The sequence below is a fragment of the Odocoileus virginianus genome, chromosome 15 (genome assembly GCF_023699985.2).
Source record: "Odocoileus virginianus isolate 20LAN1187 ecotype Illinois chromosome 15, Ovbor_1.2, whole genome shotgun sequence".
Lineage (NCBI taxonomy): Eukaryota > Metazoa > Chordata > Mammalia > Artiodactyla > Cervidae > Odocoileus > Odocoileus virginianus.
Window position 1 is genome coordinate 60,947,426 of NC_069688.1, and position 25,123 is coordinate 60,972,548.

Below are 25,123 nucleotides of genomic sequence, written 5' to 3' on the forward strand. Positions count from 1 at the left end.
GATCCTTGCCAGGTACAGTAATCTTGGTTGTAGATTTTTCCCTTTCAGTACTTTAAATATATCCTTCCATTCCCTTCTGGCCTGCAGAGTTTCTGCTGAAAGATCAGCTGCTAAGCATATGGGGTTTCCCTTGTATGTTACTTGCTGCTTCTCCCTTGCTGCTTTTAATATTCTTTGTGTTCTTTGTTAGTTTGATTAGTATGTGTCTTGGCATGTTTCCCCTTGGGTTTATCCTGTATGGGACTCTGCACCTCTTGGACTTGATTGACTATATTTCCTTTTCCATGTTGAGAAACTTTTCAACTGTAATCTCTTCAAAAGATTTTCTCATACCCTTTCTTCTTCTCTTCTTCTTCTGGGACCCCTATTATTCGAATGTTAGTACGTTTGATATTGTCCCAGAGGTCTCTGAAACTATCCTCAGTTCTTTTCATTCTTTTTACTTTATTCTGCTCTTCAGAAGTTATTTCCACCATTTTATCTTCCAGCTCACTGATTCATTCTTCTGCTTCAGATATTCTACGGTTGATTCCTTCTAGAGTATTTTTAATTTCAATAACTGTGCTGTTTGTCCATTTATTCTTTAATTCTTCTAGGTCTTTAATTGATTCTTGCATTTTCTCCATTTTGTTTTCAAGGTTTTTGATCATCTTTATTACTGTTATTCTGAATTCTTTTTCAGGTAGTTTGCCTATTTCCTCTTCATTTATTTGGACTTCTGTGTTTCTAGTTTGTTCCTTCATTTGCATAGTATTTCTCTGCCTTTTCATTATTTTTTTTAACTTACTGTATTTAAGGGCTCCTTTTCCCAGGCTTCAAGGAAAGATGAATTCTTTCCCTGAATAAGGTTGAATTCTTTCTTCCTTTTGGTTTCTGCCCTCCTAAGTTTGGTCCAGTGGTTTGTGTAAGCTTCCTATAGGGTGTGAGTTGTGCTGAGTTTTTGTTTGCTTTTCCTCTGACAGGCAAGGCTGAGTGAGGTGGTCATCCTGTCTGCTGATGACTGGGTTTGTATTCTTGTTCTGTTTGTTGTTTAGATGAGGCATCCTGCACAGGGTGCTACTGGGGCTTGGGTGAAGCAGGGTCTTGTGTTCCAGTGGTTTGAGAGTTCTCACTGTCTGATACTCCCCGGGGTCAGTTCCCTGGTGTCCAGGGTCGTGGAGCCAGTGCTCCCACTCCAAACCTCAGGGCTCGATCTCTGGTCAGGAATGAAGCTTCCACAAATGGTCTGTTAGGACACTAAATGAGACTGAAACAAATATCCAAAAACGAGAAACCAAAGGCGAACCCAGACAAATGGCAGTACAAAATCAGGCAAATAATAATTAAAATAATGGAATATACATATACACCCATGAGCAAAGTCAAAACAGTCCAGCAAAAATAAAGTACAGTAGACTGACCCAGCGAACAAAGGAAATCAAAAATTATATTTATCAGGTAAGAACAAAACTAACTAAAGCACAAACTGGAAAACAAAACTTAAGAAAGGTGTCAAGTGGGGAATAAAGCAATGAAAACAAAAGTAACAAATATGTTGAGAGGAAAGGAAAGAAACAAAAGAAAGAATAGATATGCAAATTTAAAGAGGTACATAAAGATTTACATACATTAAAGATTAACTGCAAGGGGAAAAGAACAATAGGAAAGGCAAACAAAGGAATAAGTATAGAAAAAATAGAATAGGTTTAAATTAAAATTATTAAAAAATGAAAAAAAAAAATGGAAGAAAAAAGGATAACTCCACAGAACTTCAAGAAAGCCCAACGTAGAGGCAGAGGTTTATAACAATATAAAGTGTGGCTGAATATACACATATACATATACTCCCAAAGACAAGAAACAGTCCAACAAAATTAAAGTACAATAGATTGACCCAGCGAACAAAGCAAACCAAAAATTATATCTACCAGAACAAAATTAACTAAAGCACAAGCTGGAAAACAAAAAGCAAGGTGCCAATTGGGGAATAAAGCAATGAAAATAAAACTAACAAATATGTTGAGAGGAAAGGGGAGAAAGAAAAGAAAGAATAGATAGGCAAAGTCAGATACAGGTAGATAAAGAAGACTTACATATGTTAAAGATTAATTGCAAGGGGAAAAGAACAGCAGGGAAACGAAACAAAGGAATATATGTAGAAAAAATAATAACAGGCTCAAAAAATTAAAAATTAAAATTAAAAAAAAGAGAAAGGAGGATTAAAAAAAAAAAGAAAAGGAAAACCCCACAGAACTGCAAAAGCCCAACACAGAAGCAGAGGTTTATAACAATAAAAAAATGTGACTGAGGAAAAAAAAGAAAAGCTCAAAAGCTTAACTGGGTTTCCTATTGCCAGTCCTACTAACACTCCTATTTTTCCCCTACTAACACTCCTATTTTTCCCCCTAGTTTCTTCATCCTACCGAGTTTTGCATGGTTCTATATATTCTTTTCCGCTGGTCAGGTACTCCTGTTGGCTCTGAGCTGGTGTTCTGCATGCACTTCTGTGTCTGAAGGCGTATTCCTGATGTATCTGTGTAGAGAGATGTACACCAAGTCCACCTACTCCTCCGTCATCTTGTTCTCCTTCTCTCATCTTTTTGTTTTTAAACCTGTAAATGTTTGGATTCTCATCCTTGAAAGATTTCCTGGGTATGCCCACTTAGTAGCGATAATCTCTCTCAACTCTCTGAAGATATTTCTCTACTGTTTTATTCTACTACTGTTAATTATGTTGTCTAATTTATAAATCTTCACAAATGACCTATTTTGCTCCACAGTTGCATTTTTTGGTCTTTGGTATCACATATTTCACTTTGATGAAAGCATGACTTCTTTATCATCTTGCTCTGAATATCATGAATCATGGATTTATTTTTCACCAGTGTTCAAAAAACCCTTCAGCCATTATCTCTTGAAATTATCTCCTCTACTCCACCCTCAAATCCAGGCTCAGGAAACTATATATCATAGGTCAAATCTAGCCCGTTACCTGTTTTTGTAAACTAAGGTTTTATTTGCACACAGCCATGTTCATTCGTGTGCGTATTTTCAATGGCTGCTTTCCCACTACAACAGAAGAGCTAAACAGGTGTAACAGAGATTACATGACCTGCAAAACCAAATATTTACCATCGTGTCCTTTAGAGAAAACGTTTGCCAACCCTGCTTATGGGTGGCTTTTTATAATTTGTAATCTTTGATGGTGAGTTCATTTTCTGATCTTAATGTCAGGGTAACCTTTGGGCTTTAGTACAGGCAGGGTCTGCTTCTTACTCTGTCAGTGGTGTGAAGACACCCCACTACAGGAGTCCAAGCTCAGCTTCCCAGCAGGCTGTCAGTCAAAACTGCTCAGCATCATCCACTAATAAAACTCCAGCTCATAAGTTTTCTTTGCCTTTTTTTTCTTCAAAGAAGGGCCTTGCAGACCACCCTTGCCTTTAAGAAAAGCTCATCAAGGCCACAGAAAGCCGCCCTATTCAGGACCTAATTGTTCTGCAGTGGGAGGTTCTTTGCAACACTGAGCCTTTCACAATATAAACGTGACAGACTGGGAGATAACATTTATGAGTCATTAAACTGGGAGAACTATCACATAAATAACTCTCTCTACGTGTGTGTGGGGGGTGGGATGGAATATGAGGGTATTATTCCATTATTGTATAAGCAAGCCAACTCTGACATATCTGTTCATTCAGTACGTGAATGCACAGTACGTGTCAGATACTGCACTCTGGGAAAGCAGGATAAATCTGGATCAGCCTAAAGCAGACCTCTTCCCTACCATCACTCCACTTATTTCCTTCAATAGATTTACCACCAGAATTGGAAGCGGGAGCCCACCTCCCCAACTGAACTGAAGTCTCCAAGAGACTTCTAATTCAGTGGTGTGTCCTCAGTATTTGACAAAAGGTAGGTGCTTAATAAAGTTTAAAATCAACTATTAAGATAGGGCTGTCCTCAGGAAACTTGCAAGGCAGTAGCGGATTTTTCTTCCTACCTCCTAGACACTCTTTCTTAGTCTTATTCACTGACTGGCTGCTCTGGGCCTTCACTGCTGCACTCGGGCTTCCTCTGGCCGTGGCGAGCAGGGCCTACCCTTCCTTGTGGTGCATGGGCTCCCCCTGTGACGGAGCGCAGGCTACAGGCCCTCAGGCTTCAGGAGCTGCAGCACGCAGGCTCGGTACTTGCGGCATGTGGACTCCAGGATGCACAGGCTTCAGGAGCTGTGGCACAAGGGCTGGTGCAGGGGCTTAGCTGCTCCACGGCACGTGGGATCTTCTCAGACCAAGGATGGAACCTGTGTCTCCTGCTGTGGCAGGTGGATTCCCATCTGCTGCAGCACCAGAAGTCCTCTTCCTTAGTTTTGATTGGGCAAAAAATCAGTCTTTCACCATGGACTTGTCAAAAACATATACTCTTTCTGTACCACAGAAAACAAGAGACCTTCAGAAATCTCAGTCTTCACAGCATTTCACAGAATTAGATGGGAGCTCACAGTCACATTCTGAAGCTGTTTTCTAAAAGTGCTTGCATATAGTATTATCTATTGCAAAGGAACAAATTATCCTAAAATTCAGTCACTTAAAAAAACCACAGCCACTTAATATTGTTCATAGTTTCTGTGGGCCAGGAGTTTGGGAGGGGTGGGAAACTGCCTAAAAGGTGACTCATGCACAGAGCTGACAAGCTAGCATTGATGAAGCCACCTCAGTTTCCTCTCCACTTGGGCCCCTCCATGGACTTGTCGACAGTCTTCACAATGGTGACTTGTTTCCTGGAGTGAGTCATCTAAGAGACCAGGGCAAAAGCTGAAATCTCTTCACTGATCAAGTCTTGGAGGTCATATACCATTACTTCTGCATATTCTATTTTTCACACAGACCATCTCTGTTTCAATGTGGTGGGGGGGGGGGGGAGACTACAGAAATGCATGAAATAGAAGACAGGAATATATAAGGGCCACTTGGAAGCTGGCCAACATGCACATAAATAAGATAACAGGATTTTAGAAAAGAATGAGTGCATTAGGTTACAAAAGCTTGTAAGGAACAGTCTCAAGAATAACCAGGTTTTCTGAATTCTAAGTCTTTCCATCACATCACAGTATGAGGTAGTGTGCTAGGTTCCCAGCTCCTATTATGTAACAAAATAATTTCAGAATTTATGAAAAAAAAAAAGTAAAAATAAAGCTAAAATGTGGAAGAAAATGGATAATTATTAAATATAAGTACTGGAAGGGATTCCTTGAGCTTAGTAATAAAGGAAAATGAATAAACTTTAATGACTGAAATAATATTAAACTTCTATAAATAAAAACTGTGAACAAAAAATAAGGAGGTAAATGATTAGCTGGGAGAAAAAAAGAGCTTTCACAAATTGGTGAGGAATAAAAGGAACAAACCAGCAAAAAAAAAGTAGTAAGAAAATTACAATCACAAATGATGAAATATGATTGATCAATAAAATCTGACTTAATTAAAAGTTAAAGAAATGTTCTGGTAAGAAAAATATTCATCTTTTTAATCTATTAGTATGGCAAATATTTCCAAATGGGCACTCTCATGTGTTACATTTTATGTACAAATTATTTTAAGTTTTAGGGAAAGCAACTAGACAGCCATGCATAGCTAAGAGGCTTAATACTATTTTCCCTTCCACCAAGTAATTTCAGTCCTAAAAATCTTTCATAAGACTAGAAACACACGTATCACCAGTAATAAAAATACTGTTTGTTCAAAACCTTGGCTTAAAATATCTCAGGTTGTTCTGATACTAAGTGAATTTTAAAAGAAGAACTTAAGACTCAGTACATTAACCAAGTAAATAAGGCTAAAAACAAAATGTTTTAATAAATTTGACTATGCTCTGTCTTCTACAATAAATGACACATTCTTCTGCTTTGTTTCTCTATCATTCAATGTAAAGAGATAATTTTCACTGTAAATCATTTTGGACATATTCAATTTGAAGTGATCTTAATAGATTTCAAAATACTTTTGTTGATAAAAGCTACTAACACCATGAAAAACAAAGAACAGTGTAATTCCAGTGTTTAAAAGGCAGCTACCTGACTCCTCTCTGGAGTGTTTCAAGTGGCTCTGACAGTTTCAAAACTGAAATATAAAATGAAATTCTGTCCAATCTAGGAATTAGTTACACTACTCTTACACTGTTCATCCATGAATATAATGACAAAGATTTTCTCCTTGCCCAAATTCAAGTAAGGCTCCTCTGAGCTGTCTTCTCGACTAAGCCTCAACCTTGGCTATATAAAAAACAAGCACAAAAGATTTTATCCACCCCACTCTTCCCCAAACGAAAATACTTTAACAAACAGTAACATAGTTTTAACAATTCAAGGAGAGCTAGACTCCAGCCTACCTTGAAAGAATTTACTGTTTGTTCCAGGCAACACCTGAGATAGGCCACCCTTTCCAAGAGGTTTGACTAAAAAGGGCTCACAATGGTGGATCCTTCCTTTGTCCCTTTAAGATGTGTGTGTGTCCACTATTCAGAAGTGTCTTTCTCAAGGGCCAGAAAGCTATTCCTCTAAAATGTAATCATTAGGAAGGATGGGGTCTCAGGCTTTGTGGGAGAATAAAATTCTAAGTAGTTGAAAAAGCTGGCCTAATTACATTTACACTGATCAGTTCTTTGTAATTTTGCATTTCCCTGACTCCACTTAGTTCCACTCACCCCTTTTTCTACTCCCCTATTCTCCCTTTGAAATGCCTGATAACCTCTATATAAATTGAAGATTTATATCAGGGGCTTCCCTGATAGCTCAGTTGGTAAAGCATCCACCTGCAATGCAGGAGATCCCAGTTCGATTCCTGGGTCAGGAAGATCCACTGTAGACGGCTACCCACTTCCAGTGTTGCTAGGCTTCCCTGGTGGCTTAGCTGGTAAAGAATCCACCTGTAATGCAGGAGACCTGGGTTCGATCCCTGGTTTGGGAAGATCCACTGGTGAAGGGAACAGCTACCCACTTGAATATTCTGGCCTGGAGAATTTAATGGACTGTATAGTCCAGGGGGGTCACAAAGACTCGGACATGACTGAGCGACTTTCACTTTCACTTTCTAAATTGAAGATGAGTTCAGCTCGAGCTGGAACTTCTTCCTTATTGCAAAGGTGTATTACTGACTAAAATATATCCTTACCACTAGTGTCTGGCTTTAACTTTGACAACAGATTTTTCCTTTGCAATTTAAGAAATAGTAGGTTTGAGAGGAAGGTTCAGTAGGAACAGTAGGAACAGTAGGTTTGAGAGAGAGTAAACAATCTGCCTGCTGACACAGGAGATGTGGGCTCAATCCCTGGGTCAGGAAGATCCCCTGCAGGAGGAAACGGCAACCCACTCCAGTACTACTAGCACCAAGGAAATGCCATGCTCGGAGGAGCCTGGGGGCTACAGTCCACGGGGGCACAGAGGGCTGAGCACAGCTTAGCAACGAAACAGCAGCATGGCTGACCAACAGTGCATATTACACCATGAAGGCTGAAGAAGTAAATACCTTCAAAAATAGATTAAAAAGAAAACTATTCCAATGAATCAACCCTTGGCTCTACCCCAAACATATCAGGAGAACGGATACATAAAAACATGAACTGATGAGAAGAAAATGTCAAGGCCCTGAGCACAGGAAGAAAAGAGGGACAATGTTCCAGTGCTAAACCAAGAGGCTGAATCAAAGGCAACCAAGGATTTTATCAATTATGAGTATATCTGTAAATTCCACAAGGTTGTCTAGAGGCATATTAGTTTTCTATTACTTCTATTTAAAATTAAGCAGCTAAGAATAAGAAAATCTGTACTCCAGTTCAAAATCTGCGATTATTTCCATTCTTGACCAATTCACTTCTGCTTAGTCGCTCGGTCGTGTCTGAATTTTTGTGATCCCGTAACTATAGCCCACCAGGTTCCTCTGTCCATGGAATTCTCCAGGCAAGAAAGCTGAAGTGGGTAGCCTTTCCCTTCTCCAGAGGATCTTCCCAACCCAGGGATCAAACCCATGTCTCTCACATTGCAGGCAGATTCTTTACTGTCTGAGCCACCATGGATGCCCCCAAGCAATTAATTTAGGTTAATTTATTTAATCAACAAAATGAGTGACTGGGATTAATGCTCACAGGTTTCTCCTGCATTTAAGGCACTATGATTTGATAAAACTTTTAATTTTTGAAGCTAATTTACTTATTTACTTCCCTTTTTGTTATAAGCTAAGTTGTGTCCCCCTCCTGCAACCGCATCCCATTCATACGTTTAAGCCCTAACCTCTGGTACCTCAGAAGGTGACTTTTTTATTTGGAAGATCTCTAAAGAGGTAATTAAGTTAAAATGAGATCAGGGTAGTCCTAATCCAATGCGACTGCTGTCCTTTCAAGAAAAGGAAATTGGACACAGCCTGGCGTGCTGCAGTCCATGGGGTCGCAGAGAGTCGGACACAACTGAGCAACTGAACTGATGCACATACATAGGGAAAATCACATAAAGACGTAAGGTAAAGATGGCTAGTCACAAGCCAAGAAAAGAGTCTTCTGAAGTAACCAACCCTGTCCACCTCTTGATCTCAGACTTCTATCCTCCAGAACTGTGAGAGAGTATACTGCTTTTGTTTAGGCTACTCAGTCTGCGGTGTTTTGCTATGGCAGCCCTGGAAAACTAATACACCTTTCAATTATCAAAAAAAATTTAAAAAAATACTGACTGCCTAGGGTGTACAGGATGTTCCTACTATAATTTCTGAAACCTCTGACTTCAGACATGCAAGAATGTTGATAAAATTTTGTTTTTCCTCTGAGAACATTCTGCCTAATTAAATAATAAGAGATAATTTTAAGTATATACAATTTATAAGAGTTTCATTTCCAAGTATATAGACATTACAACCTTCCCACAAAATCACTTTGGCAGATAAACATTATAATCTTTCTGTAGAGAATAATTACAGTCTTTATAGGAAGGTTCAGTACAGCCTAATGTAACAGATTTGGAAACAATCTAAATGGCAACAGTAGGAACATGGTTTAAAAATTATGGTTTGCGGTAAAATATTATGAAAGTACTAAAATTGGCTTTCAAATAATACCAATGAATTACACAGAGAAATGCACAAGATATATAACATTGAGAGTTAAGATTAATATGATCCCAATTATTATACATGTACACAGGTAGACAAAATTCACCAAAGTATCAGCACTCATTATCTCTAGGCTGTGAGATTATGAGAAAAAAACCACTGTACTAGAAAAGAGGTCCTCTGTAAAAGCTTAATCCAGAGTAGAAACAGCATATAAATAGGTGAAACCAAACAGTCAATTCTGAAATAATACAGGTAAACTGAGAGGTATTACATATTTATACCAATAATGCCACAGAGCTAAAGTACAAATTCAGCTACCATCAGACCAAGCAACATACGTTTGCACACAAGACCTACTACTTACCCCTGTCACAGAGATGAGCTGAATGACCAAAAGCCGTAACACAACAGAGCATTAACTTCCAATGCTTAGGAGGTTTTTTTAAAATCACTACACATATACATTGAGGCTTCCCAGGTGGCACTGGTGGTAAAGAATCCACCCACAGAAGATACGGGTTCAATCCCTGTGTCAGGAAGATCCTCTAGAGAAGGGCATGGCAACCCACTCCAGTACTCTTGCCTGGAGAATACCACGGACAGAGAAGTCTGGTGGGCTACAGTCCATGGGGGTCCCAAAGAGTCAGACATGACTGAAGTGACTTAGCACGCACTCATATATAAAAATGAGTGTGGCTTTTACATTTTCTTGACTCATAACTCCTTATGTCCAAATACTATACTAAAAACAGATTTTTCAGTTAATATGAATTTTTTGTTAAAAACGGAATTTTTTTTAAAAAATTATCATTTTAAAAATAAGCATTTTAGCACATTTGTTAGGAATAAGAAAATTTCTAAGGAACTAAGACGATGAACATAAAGATTTACAGTTGTATTTGAGTGAACTATTAGAAACTGCCTAAACATCAAATAATAAGAAACCAGTTAAATCATTCAGTTTTTAATACTCTTTAGATCACACAATATTTTGAGAATTTCATAAAACGAATTTCTCAGAATTAGAAGTAACAAGTATATACACCCAAATTTTCGTATACCATGATAGAAAGTTTACAATAATTAAACTACTTTTAAGAATTCTTATGCTAGAAAAATTTTATGTAATGGAAACATAATGTTCATATTATATTCTTAAATGAAAAAAGAAGAGGATAAACCAATAGATACAAAGAAGGAAAAAAATGTGTCTATAGTTATCTCTGGATAGTAAAAATTAAAGATAATTTTTATATTCCTCTGTGATTTTCTATAGACTCCATATTTTCAAAACATGAACTAGATAATGAAAAAAGAAAATTAAAGAGTCAGAATCTATTTTGTACAGACAAAATTGTTATTAGCTAAGAAACAAAGAGCAGGCTCAGATAATGATCAGTTTTCATGCCTTTGAATATAAAATAAATCACTGATGATCACTGATAAAAGGGTATACTCACAGATGAATGGGCTTATTTTGTATAAATTTCTTGCATAGAGAAATGCCAGTGTACATATTTCATATTTCAAATGATGTTATAAATTTTTAAAAAGTCATAGGTAATAAATGAATCTCTCCTTTTATGAATACAAAACTTTTTTTTTTTTTTTTTGCTTTTAGACTTCAGGCTATTTTAAGAATGTCTAAAGTAAAATTAAAAAAAAAAAGATTAGAATAAAAAACTTACATTTTCTATTGTGTATTAACAGAGCTTGTTTCAAATCTACTGTTGCTCTTCCTAACAAAGCATCTGCTTTTATAGTATGATGACTCCAAACTCGAAATTCCAATGTAGACTGTGGGGTCACATTTCTGTAAAGGTAATATTTTAACAAAAACACAGGAGAATACATTTACTTCAATAAATTTTCAAAAAGACATGAATTCATATTTAAGGAAAAAATACTACATGAAACAGTAAACTAGCTGAATTATAAATAAAAACATTTATTTTCAAGTACATTAGGAATTCAATACCTAAACAATTTCTGTAATTGACAAAGCAAAACACCAACAATACATCAAAAGTCTTATTAAGACTTCACAATAACATTAATTCTACTTGAACAAATATCTAAAGATTTAAGATAGCTGACTACATTATAATATTTTTACTATACATAAATTTCTAACACTGTATTTCAGAAATGCCAAATGGTTTTCTGCTCTATTTATTTTTACAATAAGAGAAAATATGATTATATGGAAAAAGTTTGTAAAACAAAAGCAAGAATCATTATGCTTCATTTCTAAAGAAAATAAAATTAACCAAAACTTTTTTCACATTTAAAATTGTCTAGTCACACTAAAATATAGAATTCTTTACTTTGAAGTTATCTTACCAAAATAACAACAGCAAATCACCAAAAAACCCCACCACCAGAAAAACATTCCCAAAATAATACTCTCTTGAAAAGTTTGCATTCTTTGCACCAGATACTTACACAGTTAGCTGTTCGTCCCATTTTGGATTAGAAGAACTACTGGATTTTGCTGTTTTCTTACTTTCTCCATCTGCAGCTACTTCTGTATATATTGCTGTTCCAAACCAGTTCTTTTTTCTTTTTAGTTTGGCACTAGAAACTAACAAGAAACATGATAACCACTAGTGAATATATTTAGCCACAAAGTGTGTTTGTGCTAAGTCACTTCAGTTGTGTCCGACTCTTCGGGACTTCCCAGGTGGCGCTAGTGGTAAAGAACCTGCCTGCCAATGCAGGAGACCTGAGTTCGATCCCTTGGTCGGGAAGATTCCCTGGAAGAGGGCATGGCAACCCACTCCAGTATTCCTGCCTGGATAATTCCACAGACACAGCAGCCTGGCAGGCTACAGTCCATGGGGTCACAAAGAGTCAGCCGCGACTGAAGCAACTTAGCACACAAAATAGTATAAATCAATACGAATGGAATTGTGCTTCTTAAGCAACTCAAACTCTTTTTGCTGGCAAGATGAAGAAACAATACAAAAGGGCCATTGTTAATGCCTGAGAACCATTTGACTTTAAGTAGTTTTACTGAAATATAATATAGCATATAATTCACCCATTTAAACTGCACAATAGTTTTATTATATTCACAGGAGTTGTGCAACCATCACCACAAGCAATTTAACATATATTTATTACCCCTAAAAGAAACTTCATACCATTAAGCAGTCACCCTTCTATTCCATCCTACATCCTCTGCCCCACCAGTCCTAGGCAACGGCTCATCTACTCTGTCTCTATAGATTTGCCTGTTCTAAACATTTCAAATAATGGATTTAGATTAGAATAACATGGTCTTTTGTGACTGCCTTCTTTCACTTAGCATTCTAACTTCATCCAAGTTGTAGCATACATGAGTATTTTCATTCATTTTATTTACACATAATATTTCACTGTATAGGCATACCACTTTTATTTATCCATTCAGCAGCTGATAGACATTTGGGTTGTTTTCATTTTTTGGCTACACTGCATAAAATACTGCTATAAACATTCACTTAGAAGGTTTTGTGTACACGTCTGTTTTCATTTCTCTTACCTAGCAGTGGAATTGCTGGGGCTTCCCAGGTGGCTTTTAGTGGTGAAGAACCCGCCTGGCAATGCAGCAAACTAAAACACACAGGTTTGATCCCTGAGTTGGGACGGTCCCCTGGAGAAGGGCATGGCAACCCACTCCAGTATTCTTGTTGGAGATCCCACGGACAGAGGAGCCTGGCAGGCTACAGTCCATAGCGCTGCACAGAGTCAGACATGACTGAAGCGACTTATCATGCACGCACACATGGTAATTCTGTTGAAAAATGGCTATTTTCCACAGTGGCTATACCACTTTACACATCCAGCAGTAGTGTATAAGAGTTCTGATTTCTCCAAATCCTTGCCAATTCTAAGCTGCCTCCAGCATTAAGAGAAAGGTACGTGTCTTCACAGCTATTTGTAAGGCCTCCTCAGACAGCCATTTTGCTTTTTAGCATTTCTTTTCCATGGGGATGGTCTTAATCCCTGTTTCCTGTACAATGTCATGAACCTCCATCCATAGTTCATCAGGCACTCTGTCTATCAGATCTGGTCCCTTAAATCTATTTCTCATTTCCACTGTATAATCATAAGGGATTTGATTTAGGTCATACCTGAATGGTCTAGTGGTGTTCCCTACTTTCTTCAATTTAAGTCTGAAGTTGGCAATAAGGAGTTCATGATTTGAGCCACAGTCAGCTCCCCGTCTTGTTTTTGCTGACTGTATAGAGCTTCTCCATCTTTGGCTGCAAAGAATATAATCAATCTGATTTCAGTGTTGACCATCTGGTGATATCCATGTGTAAAGTCTTCTCTTGTGTGCTGGAAGAGGGAGTTTGCTATGACCAGTGCGTTCTCTTGGCAAAACTCTATTAGCCTTTGCCCTGCTTCATTCTGTACTCCAACGCCAAATTTGCCTGTTACTCCAGGTATCTCTTGACTTCCTACTTTTGCATTCCAGTCCCCTATAATGAAAAGGACATCTTTTTTGGGTGTTAGTTCTAAAAGGTCTTGTAGGTTTTCATAGAACTGATCAACTTCAGCTTCTTTAACATTACTGGTTGGCGCACAGGCTTGGATTACCATGATATTGAATGGTTTGCCTTGGAAATGAACAGAGATCATTCTGTCATTTTTGAGACTGCATCCAAGTACTGCATTTTGGTCTCTTTTGTTGACTATGATGGCTGCTCCATTTCTTCTAAGGGATTCCTGCCCACAGTAGTAGATATAATGGTCATCTGAGTTAAATTCACCCATTCCAGTCCATGTTAGTTCACTGATTCCTAGAATGTTGACATTCACTCTTGCCATCTCCTGTTTGACCACTCCCAATTTGCACTGATTCACGGACCTAACATTCCAGGTTCCTATGCAATATTGCTCTTTACAGCATGGGACCTTGCTTTTATCACCAGTCACATCCACAACTGGGTACTGTTTTTGCTTTGGCTCCATCCCTTCATTCTTTCTGGAGTTATTCCTCCACTGATCTCCAGTAGCATATTGGGCACCTACTGACCTGGGGAGTTCCTCTTTCAGTATCCTATCATTTTGCCTTTTCATACTGTTTATGGGGTTCTCAAGGCAAGGATACTGAAGTGGTTTGCCATTCCCTTCTCCAGTGGAAAACATTCTGTCAGACCTCTCCACCATGACCCGTCCGTCTTGGGTGGCCCCACACGGCGTGGCTTGGTTTCCCTTATTTAACTTGTATGCCAAGTACATCATGAGAAATGCTGGGCTGGAAGAAGCACAAGCTTGCCAGGAGCCGCTATGGGACAGCCCACCCATGATGAGGTCGTGAGAAGACCTGACACGCAAGGCCGTTCAGGACACAAGGGACCCTCCAGGTTGGCCTCGGCCTCTACCCCACCCTGTATCCTCCCCCCTTTTCCTGCTGTTGTTCTTGTTTGCCCTGCTGCAGATTCTTGTGTTGCCTGCCGAGAGCTCTCCTGCTCCTCTTTCACTGAATAAAGAGCAACTGAAAACCCTAATTAATAAATCTCCTAGACGTTGGTACCCTATGAAGGGGCCAAAGATGAAGGAAATGCTTCAATTCAAACCCTTCTGCTGGCACTCTGGCTTGTTTGGCATATGTGTGCTCCTATTGCAAAGAATGCTCATGATTGTTCTAAGCATCCTAAGCACAGTACGTTAACAGAAGAAACCATTAAGCATAGGTCCCTCCGCGGGGTGAGAAAGGCTCCACAAATAAAATAGCCACAAATGTGCCTAATAAAAAATACTTTAGATAGAGATTAGCTGGTGACTTCTTGCAGGTAGTTAGCTTTAAGAATAAGCCTGTTTTGTGCTCTATCTGCTGTTTTTGCAATCCTTTGCGTTTCTGTTCTGTAAAAATGTAATCCTATCTAGTTCCCATGGAGATGACACCTAATAGAAAGAAAATAGATTAACCACAAGAAAGACAGGGTTGGCTACTGAAGTTGCTTAAAGTTACACCAGGTGCAAGCCATAAACTGTCAACAGGCCTGAAGGCCGAAAGATATTACACACAGAGATTAACCATAAAAAAGGCCCTAATAGGCACAGAGCCCTTTGGGGGGTGAGGAAGCCCTATTAGAGAATACAAAAAATATTGTTTTAAAAGTGGTTAACCATAAAAAAGGCCCTAATAGGCACAGAGCCCTTTGGGGGGTGAGGAAGCCCTATTAGAGAATACAAAAAATATTGTTTTAAAAGTGGTTATTGGATCAACGTTTGATTGCTGTTAATGTGCTGAGGTTGTGCAGTGGAAACTATTGTTAATATAGTTAAAAATCTAGAAAAATTAAGAGTTTAGCCCTAGTGTAAAAACAATAAGATAATTGTGCATTTTAACCAGGAGTGCTAAACAGGGGCTGCCTCACCGGAGCCACAGACTCTTTGTGTGCTAAACTTTTTTTTGATAAATTTAGCTGAGAACTTCTGCAAAAAGACTGTCTTTTATGTTAACAGGATTGTGTTTCTACTATGCTGCAACCTGCTGTACCATGAGACCGCCACTTTTTTGTTTTCTGCTAAGCTCAAGGCCAGAAGATAATGTACAAAAATCTATGGAAAAGACTTTCATAAACAAAAATATACAGAGAACATCTGGTTTCGTGAAGGACAAGCTGATGTAATGTTAAACTAAGTCTGTGTGCTTATCTTCCCCTTAGAAATGTGCCAACTTAGGGTATAAAAGCTACGGTGAAAAATAAAGCATGGGCCAGACTCTGCTGCACACTGCGGTCTGGTCTCTCTCTCTTCTCTCTCACTCGCCAACGCCATTCATCCTGAGGGTACCCCTGGATCCTGCTGGGGCTGGACCCCAGCACAAGCTGGCATCAAGATTGCCGGGAGAAATATCAAAAACCTCAGATATGCAGGTGACACCACCCTTATGGCAGAAAGTGAAGAGGAACTAAAAAGCCTCTTGATGAAAATGAAAGAGGAGAGTGAAAAAGTTGGCTTAAAGCTCAACATTCAGAAAACTAAGATCATGGCATTTGGTCCCATCACTTCATGGGAAATAGATGGGGAGACAGTGGAAACAGTGTCAGACTTTATTTTTTGCGGCTCCAAAATCACTGCAGATGGTGACTGCAGCCATGAAATTAAAAGACACTTACTCCTTGGAAGGAAAGTTATGACCAACCTAGATAGCATATTAAAAAGCAGAGACATTACTTTGCCAACAAAGGTCTGTCTAGTCAAGGCTACGGTTTTTCCAGGGGTCATGTATGGATGTGAGAGTTGTACTGTGAAGAAAGCTGAGCGCCAAAAGAATTGATGCTTTTGAACTGTAGTGTTGGAGAAGACTCTTGAGAGTCCCTTGGACTGCAAGGAGATCCAACCAGTCCATCCTAATGGAGATCAGTCCTGGGTGTTCATTGGAAGGACTGATGCTGAAGCTGAAACTCCAATACTTTGGCCACCTCATGCGAAGAGTTGACTCACTGGAAAAGACCCCGATGCTGGGAGGGGTTGGGGGCAGGAGAAGAAGGGGACGACAGAGGATGAGATGGCTGGATGGCATCACCGACTCGATGGACATGAGTCTGAGTAATCTCCGGGAGTTGGTGATGGACAGGGAGGCCTGGCGTGCTGCGATTCATGGGGTCACAAAGAGTCAGACACGACTGAGCAACTGAACTGAACTGAAGTGTCTTCAGATTCAATATGTCTATTAACCTCTCTGTGAGGTAGTATTCATAACTTACCCATCTGAAATTACACAAACACTGGCAATTTTTTAAAAAAATTCTTTCCCTAGAAAGTAGGTTTCAAGAAAAAGAGGTTATCTGCCTTTTCAAAGAAAAATTCTGAAATCAAAATGTCACTATAGAAGTTAATCATACTTCTCTACAGAAAGTGAATTTGAAAGTGAATTTATCTGACTTGGAGGAAGACTTGTTTAATTTAGGCTAAATATCTGATTTTTAAATAACTTTTAAAACTACTAATTCAAATGGGGAATACATAATTTCAGGGCAAAGTACTGACTACCAAGAAGTAGTAAGAATTTATCAAGATCATTTCTGTAGTCAATTACCTGTGAACACTGTGAGTCTGAGATAAGGAGGGGAAGCCACCTCCATGTCATACGTGTATCACATGTTAAAATGTGAACATAAACAAGCTGATGCAAGCTTGCATTCTACAGTGAGGAAACAGTAATGTACATAAGTAGCCACAGAGATATGACATGAAAAACGCTGCAGCAGCAATAGACTACTGAAATACAGTAGTCCTCAACTCACAACTGAAGAAAAGGAAGAGGTTCAAAGGAAACACTATACGTATATACCAGCAACATAAAACATTCAAAAAGTGTTAAATGTTACCTCTGAAGTGGTACTATCAGGGTGATGGCAAAACTCACTTTCATCCTTCTCTTTTCCAAACTGCTCTAAACCCTCTATCACTGAGTGATACAGAAGGAACAGATCTCTCCCTAAACATCCCCCAACCAAAGTTCTTCACTCCAGATGAAAGTCGTTTCTTCAGTACATGCTGGATTTATCTGTGTACTGAAAGAAGAGAAAGGCAGTACTGGATGGTGTTAACAGCACAAGACATCTTTTCAACAAATGGTGCACAGACAACTGGACATCCACATGCGAATAAATAAATGTAAACACAGATCTTATACCCTTTATAGGAATTAACTCAAAATGTATCACAGACCTAAAGGCAAAACACAAAATGATAAAACTCATAGAAGATAAAACAGGAAAACCTTCAGGTGACTTTAGGTGTGGTGACGGATGTCTATTTAGAAATGACTCCAAAGCTATGGTCCTTCAAAGATGGAACTTACAAGTAGCACGTAATTAAAATTCAAAGCTGCGCTCTGAATGACAGTGTCAAGAGAATGAAAAGGCAAGCCACAGAAAGGGAGAAAATACCTGCAAAAGACATGTCTGATCAAGAATTATTGTCTAAAACACACAGAAAACTTTTCAGAGTCAACATTAAGAAAACAACCCAATGGGCTAAGGACCTTAACAGACACCTCACCAAAGATGCATGGATAGCAAATAAGCATATGAAAAGCTCAAAAGCATACGTCATCAGGGAAACATAAATTAAAAGAAGAGTGAGATATCACTACACACCTGCTGTTGTTTAATCACTAAGTCGCGTCCCACTCTTTTGCCACCTTACAAACTACAGCCCATCAGGCACCTTCTGTCCACGGGATTTCTCAAGCAGGATATATTGGAGCAGGTTGCCATTTCCTGTTCCAGGGAATCTTGCCGACCCAGGGATCGAACCCATGTCTCTTGCATTGACAGGGGGGTTCTTTACCACTGAGCCACCAGGGAAGCCCACACATTTACTAGACTGGCCAAAATTTGGGACACTAACCATACCAAATTCTGGGGGAATGTGAAGCAACAGAAACTCTCATTCACGGCTGGTGGAGATGCAAAATGGTTCAACCACTTCGGAAGATAGTTTTACGGTTTCTTACAATCTAAACATAGGCTTACCATGTGATCCAATAACTGCACTCTTTGGTATGTACTCAAAGGAGCTGAAAACCTATGTTTACACAAAGCCTCCAAGTGGATATTTATCACAGCTTTATTTATACAACTGTCAGAACATCTAAATAACCAAGATGTAGTAGATGCACGGATGAACAACTTGTGTGTGTGTGTGTTCAGTTGCTCACTTCAGTTCAGTTCAGCCTCTCAGTCTTGCCTGACTCTTTGCAACCCCATGGACTGCAGCACGCCAGGCTTCCCTGTCCATCACCAACTCCCAGAGCTTGCTCAAGCTCATGTCCATTGAGGTGGTGATGTCATCCAACCATCTCTCCTCTGTCACCCCCTCCTCCTCCTGCCTTCAATCTTTCCCAGCATCACGGTCTTTTCTAATGAGTCAGTTCTTCACATCAGGTGGTCAAAGGATTGGAGCTTCAGCTTCAGCATTAGTCCTTCCAATGAACATTCAGGACTGATTTCCTTTAGGGTTGACTGGTTTCATTCATAGTCCAAGAACTCTCAAGAGTCTTCTCTAACACCACAGTTCAAAAGCAATTCTGTGATGTTCAGCTTGCTTTATGGTCCAACTCTCACATCCATATATGACTACTGGAAAAACCACAGCTTTGACTAGATGGATTTTTGTCAGCAAAGTAATGTTTCTACTTTTTAATACGCTGTGTAGGTTTGTCATAGCTTCTCTTCCAAGGAGCAAGTGTCTTTTTAATTTCATGGCTGCAGTCAGCATCTGCAGTGATTTGGGGGCCCAAGAAAATAAAGCCTCTCACTGTTTCATTTCTCTGTCTATTTGAGATGAAGTGATGGGACTGGATGCCATGATTTTAGTTTTTTGAACGCTGAGCTTTAAGGCAGCTTTTTCACTCTCCTCTTTCACTTTCATCAAGAGGCTCTTTAGTTCTTCTTCGCTTTCTGCCATAAGGGTGGTGTCATCTGCACATCTGAGGTTATTGATATTTCTGCCGGCAATCTTGATTCCAGCCTGTGCTTCATCCAGCCCAGCATTTCTCATGACGTACTCTGCAAATAAGTTAAATAAGCATGGGGACAATATACAGCCTTGACATACTCCTTTCCTGATTTGGAACCAGTCTGTTGTTCTATGTCTGGTTCTAACTGTTGCTTCTTGACCAGCATACAGATTTCTCAGGAGGTAGACAAGGTGGTCTGGTATTTCCATCTCTTTAAGGATTTTCCACAGTTTGTTGTGATCCACACAGTCAAAGGCTTTAGCTGTATTAACTGATACTCAAAATGATAAAATACTGTGGAGGCACTATCTTGGCTACTTACACTCCTTTGGTCCATATCTATTTTCCAATTGGTTCTCCAGGCTTTGGGTGATTCTATTTATTAGCTTACCTGACAGCTTTTCTCTAAGGTCCCCTTTGGCCCCAATCAGGCAGACCAGGTCTTCGTTACTTCAATTAAGTACTCATACAGTAGATAAAGACCAGGAAGAAAGTTACACCTCAGATATGGTGGCCACAGGTGCTGCACAAGTAACAGTGAAAACCAAGGACAGAGCTCTAAGCTTATGCAGAGAAAAAGCATAAGCATCATGAATTACATTTATGTGGAATACACATCAGAATCATCCGAGAATTGCTTGAAAATATGTAAATTCACAGTTCACAGAAAAACTAAATACAAATATCCCTGAAATATGCCTCAGCCTCACTCATAATGAAAGAAATGATATATAAAAGGACACTTCAGATACTACTTCTTACCTAAGTGTCATCATGCCTGATAGCGTATCTTGATGAGGCTATAAGAAAACAGGCACTCTCAGAGACACCTGGTGGGAACACAGAAATAGTACAGATCCCACGGAAGAGACTTTCACAACAGCTGACCTCTGAACAAGGGTGGTTTGAATCGTGTGGATACACTTCTACACAGATTTTTTACGATAAGGACATACTACAGTACTATACCATCAGGAGTTGGCTGTATCCATGGATAAGGAACCATGGATATTGAGGGCTGACTGTAAAGTCATGCACAGATTTTTCAAATGCGCGGAACTCGGCACCATAATCTCTGTGGTTCAGGGGTCAACTGTGATTGACAGTATCACATGTACTTACTATCTGATCAAGCAATCTCATTCTAGAATTCTATCCTAATGACACATGAAGCTCTTTACTGTAGCACTATTTGCAATAGCAAAAAATGGAACCCAATGTCCATTAATAGGGCACTAGCTGAATTAACTTTGGTACATCCAGTCAACAAAGTACTGGGCATTGATAAAAAGGTGTATGGAATACTCTGCTATGGACATTACCCTACGATATTACTGCTAAATGAAGAAAAGCAAGGTGCAAGAACTAGATGTTAGGAACTAGGAAGACTGACAGGAGAGATATGCATGCATATAATGTGTATACCTGCTTGTATTTTCAAAAGGAAGCAACAGATGGATGAATCAACACTAACAAAAATGTTTACCAAAAGGGGAAGGGAAAGAGGGGAAGCAATGGACAGAGTACCCAGACTTCACCAAATACCATCCTGACTTAACAATTTTGACTCTAGAACTATGTAAATGCCTTATATGGTGATAAAATAAAATTAAATAAAAAGTAAATAACTGAAAGCAATGAATCTAACCCAGTTGGTGGCATAACCAAATGGAAACTCAAGTTACTCTGACTATACATACAAAGGAGGGACACTCACAGAGAAATCTTAAAACTGCAATGAGTGAGCCTGTTACTTTCAGTAACTCTAAAACTGCTAAGACTTCTGTGTGTGTATGTTAGGATAAAACAGGTATACCTGTGCTGATGTTATTTAGAATTAAAATTCTGAAGTTAAGAGAAAAGAGAGATATAAAGTCAAATGAAGTAAAAATAACTTTTTTTCTTCCTTTAGTGGAAAACAGTCACTTAGAGACTACAGCTCTTCTTTAGAGTGAGCACTGTCAGCGTGAAGTTGGGGTTTGTGTTTTGCTTTCTAAGACAACAAACACCTCTGTTCACTGAAAACTCCCATTAACAACTGACCTAATTGTGATGCATACCATGGGGTTACAGTATACCTCCTTCTTACCCGACACTCAACCTGCCCCTCCTAAGGCAGATATTATTTCTAATGTCCTAAGCACAGAGCCACAGACAAACACCCCTCCTTTTTTTCCATATCCATATGGCTATATGCACTATTTCACACTTTGCTCTTTTACTTAAAAATATTATCTTAGAACTTGGCTCTTGCTGATACACATATTCATTTCATGTCATTGTTTATCTAGAATTCTGCCAATCTTTTCCTATTAAAGATTCTTTTTCTGTTGCTCCTACTAATTTATCTTGCAGATATTTATATATAAACTATCCACACACAGTATATGTGGACATTATTTATATGTACATATAAACAACATAAATACCTGCAAGATAAATTTATACAAGTACAATTGCTGGTTCGAGGACCACACTTTGCATCACTGCTCCAGTTAGCTAGAATAGATGATCTGCAGCGCCCCAACCAAGGCTCTTCCATGCTTTCACACATGCTGCTCCTTCTCCCTCCCATACTTTTGGCTGCCAATCTGCAACGAACTCTAATCCTCCTACAAGAGTCAAAGTGTTACCCTCTGTGAATCCTTCTCTTACCCTACTCTCACAGACCTATAGGCCATCTCCAATTCCAAGCAGAACTATGACACTTTCTTCTTAAGTTCTCACTGCATCCAGTTAACAATCACTTTGCATAGTAACTGTCCATGCAAAACAAACCTGCCTGACATTATACAGTAAGTCCCTGCAGTTCTAGGGTCTTGGGTTTCCATATATGAATGCCACTTAACAAATATTTGCCCAATGATTGAATGAATGGCTTAAACGCATGGAAAAGGGTTTTTAGCATCTTTCTCCATTCTAATAATCATTTAAAAACCAGCTCAGTTCAATGGAGCTAATTCTAATACCCAAATTCTCCCACCACCAAAAAGGATAGAGCTTCTCGGCATCCAGTACAGGTTCAATAAATACTCATGGAATAAATATTTTTACAGAGTTTCTATCTTTGAGGCCTATTACAACAAATACACCATGGCATGAATCTAAAAGAAAAGATACTTATAAAATAAGTCTGCTAAATTAGGTATTAAAAAGAAAGTTTCATCAGAAAACTATTAGTTTAAATGACCGTGAAAACAACTTACCAGTTACCTGTAACTGCAACCTTCCACTGTGGTTATTACTAGTATCAGACCTTGGTGAAGCAGTGGCCATGTCCCAAAATTCAGCTTAAATCTACAAAAAAGTTAATTTATTCACATATTAGACTAGAGATTATAATTTTCAATATGATTAATACCTTGTCCCCAGTAAATCTTGCATGTTTCTTTTTACAGATAACTTTTTCAAGTTCTAAGCCACTGCCCTACCCTATTTTTACTTTTTAAATAAAACACAAAGCCAAGCTACTTCAGCTTTCTCCTGCATGGCAAGTATTTTAAGGTTAAACTTCTATTAACCTTTAACTTACTAAGATAAAGATGAACACTAAGGGTAAGATTGAAAAAGGTAATATAAATATGTTTCTTACCCTCATGGACTTTATTATGATGATTATTAAACATAATTTAATAAACATAAAAAATAATAATAATTATTAAACATAAATTTTAAAAAATTAGTTTTAGCAATAAAAGACATATTGGTCAAGCAAAGAGACCATGAAAATGGCATTGTGTATCTGAAAAAGAACCATTTTGAATTTGCTTAAACTCTTCATTTTAGAATAGTTTCAGATTTAAAGAAAAGTTGTGAAGAAAACAGCATTCTCATATATCCTATACCCAGTATCCTCTACTATTAACTTCTTATATTAGAATGCTATATTTGTCATAATTAATGAACCAATATCAATATATTATTACTAATTAGAGCATATAGTTTATTCAGATTAGACAGAACTTAAGAATCAGCAAACTTGAATATAAACTTTAAAAAGTCATTTTGAAGTAATGCTGAGATAAACAGCTTAAAAAATCAAAGAGAAACTAAAAGACATGAAAAAATAAAATATGACCTGACATATACTGCCTCTCAAAATCTCAGAAAATGAAGAAAAAGGTCATACTAGCAGAGAAAATGACTTAGTTTTCTAGAACCATGAAATACACATGTTCACAATTCTAAGAAACACTACATAAAACAGTTGGGATAAACATGAAGACACTCATGTCAGGACACGCGGCAGTCACACTGCACGGTACCAAAACACAGAGCCTGCTAGAAGCAGCCAGAGACAAGAGGGATGACCCACAGAAGAAGACAGTCAAGGGACAGCAGAATTCTCAACAAGCGGCAAGGGAAACGCAGAAGGCAGAGCAAGCATCTATCTGTGAAAACTGAGAGGAAATTTACTCAATCACCAAAACTCTCTTTGGAACACAATCATCAAACTCTCTTTGGAAAGTATCAAGACTTTGCCAGACAAACCAAAAAGAGTTTACCAATAGCAGGCCTTTACTTCTACAAAATCTGAAAGACATGTTTCCAAAAAAGAGTAAAATTACACAGAAGGATGCTCTGAGATGCAAGAAGGGAAAGATGAGCCAAGAAACTGGTCAGCATACAAGTAAATCTACATAAACACTGTCAATAAAATAACAACAGGGACATCTTATTATGGTATGTAAATAAACCAGAATAAAATACAGAACCAAGAACAGAAGCACAGAGCGGAGGGACTGGGCAGGGAGCGAGAGGATGGGCGGTGACGAGGTCAGCTCTCTGCGCCGTCCAGCAGAGAGACTGTGCTCTGGCTTCACTCTGGACTATACAGCATTCCCAGCAGGATTTCAAGGGTACCACAGAAGAATGGAAATAAGGAGTGTAATTTACAAACTAGTAGAGTAGAAGAGAATACAATTAAAAAAAATAATAATCAATTCCCAAAAAACGGCTAGAAAAGGAAAGGAAAAAAAAAGCATAAACAACCAGCATTATCAGAAAGCACAAAGGAAGAGAGTCCAAATATAGAAATTAATCACAGTGACAGCAAGTTCAGAAGTAAGGCCAGAGACACCTGCAAAATAAAGATGCTGACAGCATGACAGCAAAAATATGGCAAGGACATACTAGGCAAAGATAAACAAAAGGAAAGCTGGGCTTAGTTACAATAGCAGAGAAAGAGCATCATTAGGGAAGACAAAGAAAATGATACAAGATTCCATCTAAGTAAGCAGACAGAGAACTCCGAATTTGCACACTTCAAAAAAAAAATAGCCTAGTTTTGGTTCCTTCTCCCAGCCCAACAAAGTGATCTCAGCCAAAAAGAATGGGAAGTCCCTAACAGACTTTCGGGTTAAGAAATGGTATAGCATGGTAGAAGGAGCATCTATGACCCCAACACAGATGATCTGGAGGCTGTTTCAACCACTTGGCACAGTTATGACGACAGCACGTCACAACACCTGTGACTGACTGTTACATCCTACCCACCACTCCACAGGCTGCTGGGAACAGGGCCACTTCCCATCTGCCACCCTACACTGTCTTTCTAGGGAGCCCAACTTGTGAGAGACCG

General features: G+C 38.7%; 1 protein-coding gene across 4 annotated transcripts in view; it reads right to left on the minus strand.

Moving 5' to 3' along the window:
* Positions 1 to 25,123, minus strand: part of WWP1 (WW domain containing E3 ubiquitin protein ligase 1) — a 136,871-nt gene that overhangs the window by 77,010 nt on the left and 34,738 nt on the right. For all 4 annotated transcript variants that reach the window (XM_070477429.1, XM_070477430.1, XM_070477428.1 and 1 more), the window contains 3 exons: positions 22,749 to 22,839; positions 11,517 to 11,655; positions 10,760 to 10,884 (listed from right to left, as the gene is read on the minus strand). In XM_070477429.1, the coding sequence (XP_070333530.1) occupies positions 10,760 to 10,884; positions 11,517 to 11,655; positions 22,749 to 22,818 (334 nt within the window). In that variant the 5' untranslated portion in view covers positions 22,819 to 22,839. The remainder of the gene's footprint in view (positions 1 to 10,759; positions 10,885 to 11,516; positions 11,656 to 22,748; positions 22,840 to 25,123) is intronic.